The 12,016-nt window shown below is 39.7% G+C and overlaps 1 protein-coding gene across 1 annotated transcript in view; it reads right to left on the reverse strand.

Moving 5' to 3' along the window:
- NNT (nicotinamide nucleotide transhydrogenase) overlaps positions 1-10,867 on the reverse strand; it is a 55,643-nt gene extending 44,776 nt beyond the window's left edge. The window contains exons 1-4 of the mRNA XM_084278043.1: positions 10,687-10,867; positions 4,039-4,268; positions 2,469-2,686; positions 894-981 (exon numbers count right to left, since the gene is read on the reverse strand). Of these exons, the coding sequence (XP_084134169.1) occupies positions 894-981; positions 2,469-2,686; positions 4,039-4,268; positions 10,687-10,837 (687 nt within the window). The 5' untranslated portion in view covers positions 10,838-10,867. The remainder of the gene's footprint in view (positions 1-893; positions 982-2,468; positions 2,687-4,038; positions 4,269-10,686) is intronic.
- Positions 10,868-12,016: the final 1,149 nt, after the last annotated feature.

The following is a 12,016-nucleotide window of genomic DNA, read 5'->3' on the forward strand; positions in this document are numbered from 1 at the left end:
GGGGCTGATGGGAGGAGGAGGGGGCGGCTCCAGGACGCACGGTTTTTGGGGGACAGTCGGGTTCCGGGACGGCTCTGGGTGGCACGGCCTGAGCTGTGGGTTCAGTGAGAAACTGCATTGTGTATCAACAGCTTCATATATCTTTTGCTCTAACGTCCTGTTAGCATTGTTATATTTTATCTTTCTGCTATTTTAGTAAACTATCCTTATCCCCACCCACGGGCTTTTGGTTTCTTGGTTTTGGGGGTGTTATTTGCCCCTTCCTTTTCCCTTCCCTTGCCTCACACCCCCCCTTTTCCCCCTCCTCTTTTTCTTTAAAGAGCAGGCAGCTGCATGGATCTCAGCTCTCAGCCAGGGTAAAATCACAACACCTATAAATCTAAAAGTTTAGAAACTGTACTCCTAGCTTTACTTATCTCAGAGCCAAGTCATCCGTAACTAACAGTTGATGTTAATTACTTTTTTCCTTCTCAAATTTTACTTTTATTTCTCTTCAACCCAATCCACCTGCAACTCCAAACTAGAAATCATTTCCATAACAGCCTTGAACACACCAGAAATCCCGTATCTAACTTTTAACTGCTTCCTTGCCTCTTCCCATCTGGGAAAAAGAAAAAATCCATCCACCCACAGCTAGTCTAATGTTTAAAACTAAGCAAACGTAAATAAAAATCAGATTATTATATTATTAAAAAGAACTCAAACAAAAAGACCCATACAATACTATAGATAGTAAGTAAAAATTAGTATGAGAATTAATACAGGGATTTCTAAAGTGTCTAGAATCAGCCCCAAAGAGGAAAGAAGGCTTTTAACACAGCTTCAACAGTGGTTAGCCATGCTCAGGAACTCATCATATTCTTCTGCCAGAGGATCTGTTTAATTGCACATACCTTTGCTGGAGGAACTTTACCAGCAGCTGTGATCTGACCCGTGAAAAATCGACCAAAGTGATTTGCTGCCAGTACCACAGCCTTGTAACTGTCAATTAAGGATAAGCACATGTCAGTATTTCCCCATGCTCATTACAATTCCATTCATGGCATCAATCAAACGGATGAACATCTGACCGTACCGCACGCAGTTTCATATTTTATTATGGAGCACAAGTTTAATAATCTTTGTTTGAATTTCTTGCCATTTTTAATCATGGAATGCATTTTAAGTCAGAATTTTTGGACTGATATATATATGCTACATGTCTACAACTCTCAATCTCTCATATAAAATTTTACCTTAATGTAAACACTTAACTTGCCAAAGGTCAACTTTGTCATCTTTGAAGCTACCTTCTAATGGTGTAACCTGAGGCTCATTAGGAAAGGAAACACAAACAAGCAATTGTAAAACCCAGAGCAATTTTGTGATAAGCTCACTTCAACAAGCAAGCACACATTCAAAAAAGGTACTCTGACCCTAACTCTGCAGAGCTGTATAACTTGGGGCAGATAGGGCAAAAGTAGCAACAAGGTTTAGCTATTTGCTTTGTAGCCATCCAAGAATTAAGGGGTTAATTAAGAATTAGGCACTAAGTTAATATCAGCAGGGCTATCTGAAAACACAGATTAATGTGTAATTATGTCTTTTCTTAACAACAGTACACATATTCTTGCATTTCTGCTAACAGCATTATGGTTCAACAGTCTTCTTCCAGTCTCTTTCCTATCTCTAGCAAGGACATACAGAAGTCTGCATGCCATGGAATTAGTTCTAATCTGGAACACAGCTTGCAGATTTTATATCTTTTAATACATTATGAATTTCTATAATTTAATAAAATTACACAGAATGAAAACAACAGAAGTAACCCAACACATATGTGCATGTATACTGATTGTGTAGCACCCTTCTCCAAAGCTTACTATGCCTCACAGATATCTACTAAGTAAAAACTCGGAAAAGTTTATGTAAAAAGTTGGGAAGGGATGAACAATAAAGAACCTAATAATAGAAGTCAGCATGAAAACACCATTTTAGTTCAGTAGAATATCAACAATATCTGTCAGAAAGCTTGAAAATGTCTGAGAGTATTTGGTCTTCTGTTTATATCTGTCATGGCAACAGCATTCATACTGAGCATTGTTCAGGTTAGTTTGCCCCCAACAACATCAGATCCCAAAGACCAACAAACTGTGTTTAAGATGTCTCAAGAACATCTTTGAGCCTGCTTTGATGTAGCTCAGGGCAAAAAGACTGTAGACAAAGCACTCCATAAATTAGAAGAACTGCCTTCAATGTTTTTTATTTGTTTAAAAGCCTTGCCCTGATTTGCTGCAAAACTGGTCACAAAAAATTTAGGAAGTTATTTGTCACCTCCAAAAGCTGCATCTTGCTTGGAACAGCTGTATGAAAAATAGAGATGCAGAACTGTTTAACATACATATATATATCAAAGTATGTAGCTGTTTGTTGAGCTATAGTTACTGAAGCTGAGAAGGGGAAAAAAAAAAAAAAAAAAAGATTCATACCCAGCAATGTTGGCCATGGAGCTGAGTGCATCGTATCCCTGAGCGATGGTGACTCGTGGAACCTGATCCATCGCCAAGACAGTAGTTCTTTTTTCTGCAAGTTTTTTCAAGAGGTCTGGATTTTGTGCTGGGTAGATAAAACTAACCAAGGTGGCTGCTGTCTTAAAAAGATCTGCCTCATGCATACCTAGATCTGGGTTATATATAGGAGCCCTCACCTAAAGAAAGAGAGAAGTTTCCACATTAATCAAAGAAAAAAATTAGAACACACTCCACTTTTCTCCCAGCTTGTAGTCTGTCCATTTCCCTCCACAAAGTACTCAAGAAAGCATATCAAAGGCTGTTTACACAACTAAACTGAGTAACTTCACTTAACTGCAGTCCACCTATTAGAATTAGCTCTAGACAAACTGGTGACACGGCAGTAATAGTCAGTACACACCTTCAGAAAGATTTGATGGCTTGTAGCCAACAGTTATTGGCTTTTATGACAGACAGCAGCCTCCAAATCCACCATTTTAAAGCAAAATTACTATTGAATAGATGTACCAATTAAGCTCTACAGGTTACAAATACCTGATGAAGTTGCAATGCACCATTACATACAGGGAATTTCAAGCATTATGTATAGCAGCTATTCTCATCTTGATGACAATTCATTTTTGAGTTTTTCGCTTTTCTTCAAAAATAAACTTAAAAGGGTTGTTCACAAACTAGCTCACATAAATTCTATGTTCAATCTTGACATAACTTCAAATGCAGTACTTGAAAGAAGCTTCAATATGACTTTAAGGTCTTTTTCTTTTTTCTTCAGGATTCTGCACCAGGAATCCCACACAAACAATTTCACTCTCAGCAGCCTTCCCAGATCAGCTACAACTCACATAGTTACAAATACTTTTGAAACACACTGTTGCTGTTGAATTGTTGGATGTCTCATTGTGAAGAGTTAGAAACCTGCATCTTCAAATTATGAAGCAACTCTCTCTAAAGAGAAACTTAACTTCTATATTCCTAATTTCAGAGCAAAAGTTTCTTAGAGCAGGGATCTTATCAGATAGGCTAGTTACAAATTTATCTCACTTTAAGAAAACAACTCCAAAGTCGTTAAAGACCTTCAACTTTTACAATTCTGACATTTACTAGTTTATTGCTGTTGGTACACACCCAAACCATTAAAAAAGCTGAACTTGAATTAGAACTTAGGATGGAAAATATTAATTTAAAGGAGTTTAGTATTGAACTTTGAGTAGACAACTAAAAAAAAAAATACCTATGTTTCTCAGAAAATAATTTAATACAAAGTATCACAGAATCACAAGGTTGGAAAAGACCTTTGAGATCGATCCCAACTGCACCTGTTCTCTATTAAACTATATCCCTAAGGACCTCATCTATTCATCTTTCAAATACATCCAGGGTCAGTGACTCAACCAGCTCCCTGGGCAGCCTGTTCCAATGCCCAACAACCCTTTCTGCAAAGAATTTTCTCCTCACGTCTAATCTGAACCTGCCCTGGATCAGCTTGAGTCCATTCCCACACGTCCTACAAATATAATAAAGCAATTACTTTGACAATCAAATCAGAAGCAAGGACTTCCTTGGTCCCCTGGATCTTTGCTCCAACTTCTCTGTAATGGTCATCAGAAAATTTGGAAGCCTCTCCAGCGCCAGATTCCACCACAACATTGAAGCCTTGTTTAACCAAGGCTTGAACTCCAGCCGGCGATAGAGCCACTCTCTTCTCATTCTCAAATATCTCCTTGGGGACACCTACAGTCAGCTGCTTATAAGGAATTCCTGTAAGAGTAGCATATAAAACAGCGTTAGTTGCAGTAAAGATCAAGGAATTTGTATTAATGGTACTCACTCTTCAGTGTTGTGCAGACATACGCAGACATGTCACACTTAGCAACCCTCCCTCCTAAGGGATGAGGAAGCAAAATGACATCTTCTGCAGTAGTCTACGCTTCCTTAAATTACACCATCTTGATAGAGACCCCTGTTCTCTTAGGAATCAGATGAGCACAATCAGCCACACAAGCAGTAACATGTACTTGGCGCAGTTCATACCCATCTGAACTTACACAGCTCTGACTGTATAAATCAGAATGCAAATTATATAATACACAGTGTTCTGATGATAACACATTCTACCCGGGCTAAGAAGACTTTAAGATTCTTCTATAATCACTTCAGCTTTATTTTGAAGAAATAAATGATCTTGAACAGCTGAACTGCATTTTAATTAAATGTTTTTTATGTCTATCAAATTACTGTTGTCTCTGATCACTATAACTGAATGCAATTTACATACCACAAAGTGCACTGAAAGGCACAATCACATCAATAAGTTACTCTAGGAATTAAAACAGAAATGAAAAATGTGAATTCAGTAGGTGAAGAATAATGGAGTAACCACCTACTAAGTTCATTTAATTACACTTCTCTTCGATGTTATCTCCTTGTCTTAACTTGTTCAATGCTCCACTAAATGGCACCGGGAAACTACAGAGGCTGTAACTTACCAGTTTTAGTTTAGGGTTTCAACTTACAAGCATCTAACTTTGTTCATGTGCAATTTCTGGGCTTCCAGTCTAATATCTGAGAGTTAAATTTCTCTGATCCAATCAAGTATATAAATACATTATTTAATACACAGACTCAATCAGAATTATCTTATGCCAAGCTGCCACACTGCTTCAACTACACTACACAGCACGTAGTGCAGCACACAAGCCCAGTGCTGCACCATCTTTCACTGATGTCTACCTGCAATTTAAACCTAGATTGTGACATTCATGCACAAGACACCTACAGCACAAACATATTAATGAAATATAACTTGAGCAGCCTAAACAGTCACTCATATTAAAGATCAAGCAATAAAAAACAAAAGGCAAAAAAAATCCCCACCAAACAAAAAAAAAGGGGGGGGGGGGGTAGTGAAAGGCTTGTTTAAAATACAAATCAGCTTTTAATTTGGCCACCAATACTGTGTATTGCACTACAGAAATAGTACCAGACCAATAATGTCCTGCACTTCTTGGAAAAGCCTCCTTTATACTTTTTATTGTTTGTTTTTTTAACCTAGAAACATGTAAAACAATGCAAAAACATACCATACTATAAGAGCTTTAAAAATGGCACAATCATGTCCTCAAATCTAAATCTATCTATGAAATAAAACTGGGACCGTCCAGTGCTTAAAGTTGGACATCTGCACATTTTTAGATTAACAACTTTCAAGACACTACCAACCTATGAAAATGCAACAGAGGTGCTAAGAACTTGTACTTAACTATCTACCTGTACATTGTCAGCCTTCTAACCCCTTAAAAAAGCCTGACTGAACACACTCTAGACGACAGTAAAAGATCAAAGTGCATCTGATTATTTTTACCTTTATCTCTCTTTTTGGAATTAAACTAACAAAAAGGTTGCAAATAATTTGAAGACAGAGGGTTTCAGAGAACATTTAAAATGCTTTGGATCACAAGACACAAAAAAATCAAATTCAAAACACATGCTTTAAAGGAACACAGTTACAATAGGAGCAAGAATGCACATCAAAAAATACAGACCCACAAAGGTAACAATGCTTTGCAAAGATTTGCTTCATCAGCATACATAACATCTAAACATAGCCATGCAACTCAGGGTACCCCTATCAAAGCAGCACCAGCCACTTCAAAGCTGTGCTAACTGTTGCTGTCATTCATACAAATTACCCTTGTCATCTGAAAAGAACTTTCAACTCATCTCTTCTCCTAATTACTACAATGAAGTCCTGCTTCTGATTTTCACTAAATCAGCTCTGGAAATGTGTTCTTTTAGAAGCAGAAAGGAAATGTAGAAGATTGAGTTTTCTTAGAACAAGAGAGACCAACCACGGTTTTGGAAAAGTAGGTCTAGGATAGAACACAAAGGCTCTTCCAGAAGCACTGAGAAAACAGGCACAAGTGCTACCTTCCCTTTGCTCCTATAGGAAGTTTCTGCAGCACACAAATGCAGAGGAAGGAAGGAAGGAAGGAATAAATTACAACATACAGCAACATGGAAGGATGGCTATGAATTGAAAGTCACACAGAAACTTTATTAAAGCTTATGCACCTATCAAGCAAAAAAAAAAGTTCTGGGTTTTTTTTTTTAGTTCCTAAGGCCCAAGTTCAAGTAACATGTTCACTTGCTTTTGGGGGGGTACCAGAGTACAGATGAGACAGTAAAATGCACTTGCTACATGCCAAATGTGTTCCTCATTTCTTTCTTTCACCTGCATACAACAAAAATTGGTGGAACTTTTTCAGATAGAAAGCATTTGCACCTTATTTAGCGAGCAGAATGATTGCAGACCAGTCCTGAGAACCATGCTTTTGGAGAACAAACCCAAGAGAAACATTCAGCAAGTCTAATCTGTCTCTCACCTTCTTTGCTCCCTCTGCCCCACTATCAAATTTCTAGCACCTAGTGAACATAGGAGTAAATTAATATAGAACCAGATGTCAGTTTGCCAGCTGTTCGCTGAAGCAGGTATAGGACATTTTTCAAGCAGATTACCCTAAGGATCACCCAAAAAATGAGGAGACACCTAGAACTGCAAAGCAAACACCTAAGTCAAAACTTCAGGGCAGGTTATAAGTACAGTTTGAAGGAAGCTATATTATGCACACCAGATTTGGATTGTGGAACTCAGCAGTTTGCTCAAAGTTCTGAAAGGCTGAAATCTAGAATTATAGACCCAGAATACTGAAAAAGCACATCTGCTATATACTTGCCATGAGTTTAAAAATGTAGGAAAGAGTGAATCTTCCAACTTACCTTTCTAAACCCCTACATAAAATAATCTTTTCAAGAACTGTTCTGGTTATGTTTTAGTAACTTACTGCTTTATGACATCAAGAACTTTTTCCAAAAATAGATCCTTATACACATACCTCGAGTGCCTTTTTCAGTCACATGAAGATTCCAGTAGTTCACTGAGGATATACACCGTATTTTTTGATAAAAAAAATCAAAACTAGAAAGATTCTGCCACTCTCAAAAGTAGAATCATTAAATTCCACAGGCTTTAAAATCTTAGTATGGAATGTACATAAATTAGAATTTAGAAAAACTAGTAAGAAGCCACTCTCTCACCTCCTTAACATAATTTTGACTGTGAGGACATACTCAAAGCAGTCTCAAATTTCAAGTAAACACAGCCAAAAGCCTTCATCTCCATACCTCAGAAATCAAACAATTAAAAATAACTATAAAAGTAATTTCGTCCATTTAAGTTCCATCTACTAACTGTTTCAAGAAGAGCCTAAAAATCAAGAAAACTTAGAACACTGTACGTAGAGAAAAATACATGTTTTTATTTTCTTAACCTGATCTCAGGAAGTAGTCTGTAGCAAAGTAGTATTAACAAAGTTAAGAGACTGAGTTATTGAAAAGAGAAAGAAGTTTTGATTATATGCCTCATGTTCTGCGATAGGAAAACAGGATACGTAACCTGCCTAATTTCCAAGTTACTCTAGTATCAGCTTTAAACAAGCCATCTCACCTGTTCTGAAGATGAAGACATATTCCAAAGGACAGCAATATGATGTTGGCAAAAACAAACAAAAACAAAAAGAAAGAAAGAAAAGAATGGTACAGAAGATTATAAATAAAGACCTGATGCCCTTCTTACACAAGCAAAGAGACTCAAAAAACCCAAGGAAATTGAATGAAAAAGTCTATGGTTTATAAATAACGTACAGCTTCTCTAGAGAACTAATCGACAAACTGCCATAGCTTTAAAAGTTCTGAAAGATTTAGGAAAAAAACAGGAAATTTTAAGAAGCATCAAAAGAAAACAGATGTTAAAGATCCCAAGATAGAGAAGGGTGAAAGTCTCAAGGCTGTAGGACAAACCAATCTGGAACTGTATTAGAAACCTCAGAGTCGGTCACTCAGTAAGTGCCTTTCCCAGGGCACAGGAAGGTTTTACATCTGTTTCTGAAGCATATGGTGCGAGCAACACTGAGACAGGCTATGGGAATGTTTGTTTACTCCTGTAGGAAAATTCTACATTTCTAAGAAGCAAAGAAAATAGCAGGCAAAATAAGCAACAGCAAGAAAAGTACCTGTCCTCCCAAGTTTACTTTTCACCTGACTGCTGGTTTCTTAATTCCTCAAGCAGCTGTTATTCTTGTGCATAACATACCCTGGACTAAACAAAAGGTAATGAAAGGGAACAGAAATAACTACTACAGACTTAGGAATTATTGTGACACCAGTCTTTTCAGAAAACTTACTTCTTAATATTCTAATGATTTTACCATGTGTCACTATAACCAAAGATAATTCCTAAAAGTAAGAATAAAAGGTAGTTATTTTATATGCTGTTAAATTCTGATTCCAGATCATGAAAGTATACATAAAGAACACCACTGCCACTCATTTGTCATTCAATGGCTGTTTTATCCTTGATTTGCCCTCTACTGAATGACAAATCTCAGGTTACCAAATTTAACTATAAGAACAGTTTAATTATCAACCAAAACACTTATCAAACTTATAATTCTCAACATTCAAGAACTGCATTACATAAGTATCCCTCACCCTTAAATAAAAGTTTCCACATGAGAGATCCAAAGGGAAAACATTGAATGCTTAAACACATGACACTAACCAGAATTCTCTGTCCTTGTGGAAAAAAAAAATCCTGAAAAGTGATTCATAAAAATAAGAAAATCCATGCACACACCGACAAGCGTATCGATTTCAGTAAAACTGGAAAGATCTTTCAGTTTCATGATCAAATTTGTGGTCAAAGTCAAATGCAAAGATTGATTTCAAACTCAAACAATAACAAGGGCACTTACCTGGGACATTTGACAAAGAACTCTAAACCTATTTTCTTGCACTCCTAACCAAAGGACAATCTACCGTATCAAAAAAGGTATTTTTCCCCCGTCTCAGATACTTAATATGGAAAAATAATAACTAAATTAATAGGATGGCAAAACCATTACCTGATTAGTTCTGACAGACCACAGATCCCTGGGCTGTCAAAGAATTACAGGTTTTGCCACGCAACCATAGTAAAAAGCCATGTAACATAGATTATCAGGAGTTTTTGGAGTCAAGAAACTCTTCCACTCACCACATTTCTTCAGAAGCTCCACAACACTGGGTCACCAATTTGAAAGGAACCAAAACCAGACCATCCACTTGTTAGCACTGACAGAAATTCTATTCTAACTTCAAGAGTTATACAGACTAATCGTATGTCCTGTGTTTTCACAGCAGACAACACTGTTCACAAACAACACTATTTTTTCTAATAGTTTAAAATATTTAATGCAGGTACCTAACTCTACATGTTTGGAAGAACTGAGCATCACACAGTCTTAACTCTCCACGTTAATCTGTCGCAGATTGGGAAGACCCCAGATCTGCACTGAAGCAAAGACCCTAAATTCCTTCAAGGAGACAGGACCCATGCAGGATAACAGGTAAAAATATCATAAAACTAATTTTATATATTCTCCAGTCTTCTAAGCTGTCAGGCTATGCATAGCACAGTATACAGCCAAAAAATCCCATCAGTTCCAATTTTCACACAGCAGGCTTACATCATAAACTGGAACCAAAGATGCCTTCACTCCTCTCTCCTCTCTTTCCTTCCCTGAGAACACACAAACCTGTCCATTATCTGCATTAAAAATGTAGATAGTGAAATATACCAACAAACCTTCCACATGAAGATGCACATCAAAAGTTCTTTGAGGTGGTACGAAGTAACAAGTTTCCTGAACAAAGCCAAGATTTCTTTAGACAGGATACTTACATCTACACAGTCATGCTTGTAGATGCTCTCTTTGTGGGGGCTGTTATCTCCTGCACACCCACACTGTGTTGCATTACCAAAACTCACGGGAAACTCAAGTTATTTACCAAGAAAAGCATTTGTTTAAATACTTCTCTCAAGCAAGTTAAGTGCCAGCAGCAGCTCCTACCCATAAAATCATTTGCATTCCAAGTATTCATAATAAACACAAACACCTTCTACATAAGCCCTTTAAAACCACTCTGAAATTGTAATGCAAATGACTGAGGTGTGCTGTTGACATCATTTAAGAGTGTCCTTTTTATTTCAAGTCTTTTCTGTAAAAACACCTAACGGAAAGAAAAGTACAAGCTATCTTCATGTTTTAAGATATTATTTGCAATAGTTTAATAAATTTACCTGGCTTTGGAGCTGCCTGAGACCTGAGCATCTGGTGGGTTCTAAACATTCGAAAACAAGGCATCGCTGTAGAATGCACCTTTGGTGGTAACACATTGCCAAAAACAGGAGCTGAGCACCCACTAACAGCAATCCGCAGAAGGCTTGCCATTTCGCCCAGACCTCACAGCAGACTCCTTGCCACGTATGCAATCCCTGCAGCACATATAAAAAACAAAGCAAGAATTATTAATGATACTAGACAAAAGGTATGTAAACTCAGCAACTTAGGTCCAGGCAACTGCCAGATGACAATTTCCCTCCACCTTTTCTTTGTGGCTGGAAAACAAACTCAACTTTCTTTTTTTTTCAAACTAGATAAAACAGCTATCAAACTGATGTAGCATGCCCTTTGGAGGACTGACATTGCAAGTTGACCTAGGGATCGTATTTCTGCGGCTCCAGACCGCACTCTCTTTACGCCGTTGCTCCAAACAAGCAGCTGACACGTGAAAGCCTCCTGTGTCCCCAGGAGCCAGACGCAAAAATTCAAACCCCAGCCAGAGCTCCCAAGAGAGTTGCCCTTAGTGGGACAACGGCTTACAGGCGCTCAGGAGACATACCAGAGCCGGGACTCGGAGCAGGACGACCGAGGCAGCGGGCAGGGGAGCCAAGCCACTCTTCCGAGCAGGTGGCTGCCGGAGGGAAACGCTCTTGGCCCGAAATCCCTACGCCACGCTCCAACGCGCGACCCGTGCCGCCCCTGCCCTCCTCACGGCGGCCCACCGGACCCCTACGGCCTGTCCCACAAGGCAGCGGCCCCCTTTCTCTCCCGCCGCTATTTATAGCCCATGGCCACTGACTGACCTTGGGCAGACGGCTCGCCCTCCGCTACCCGAGACCGACGTCCTGCGCCGCCACAACGGCCACCGGTCACCGCGCGCGCCCGCCCGCAACCGCCACTTCTCCCCTCCCCGCCCGCGAGCACCCCCGGGGCCCCTTCCCGCGCCACCTGCCTCCTCCACACTTCCTTCCTCCGTCCTTCCCGCCCTTCCTCTCCGACGCTCCCGGACGCTGCGACGAGAACCGGGCAACCCAGCCTTCTCCTCTGTGACGATCACCACCCCGCAAACCCCCTCCCTCCCTCCCCCACACAAAGGAAGCCCTGATGCCCCGCGCCCCACCCCCCGTTCCCTATCCCCTAGCACCCACCAGCCGTGCCGACGGCGCCGGCCCCGCCGCGGCACTGACCGACCTTGGGGCGAAGCGGCGAGGCAGCGGCGAGGCAGTGGCGGGGCGGGACGGGGGGCGGAGCGGGCTGGGGGAGGGACCCTGCTCTCCAACCCGGAAG

This window comes from Gallinula chloropus (genome assembly GCF_964237585.1).
Source record: "Gallinula chloropus genome assembly, chromosome: Z".
Lineage (NCBI taxonomy): Eukaryota > Metazoa > Chordata > Aves > Gruiformes > Rallidae > Gallinula > Gallinula chloropus.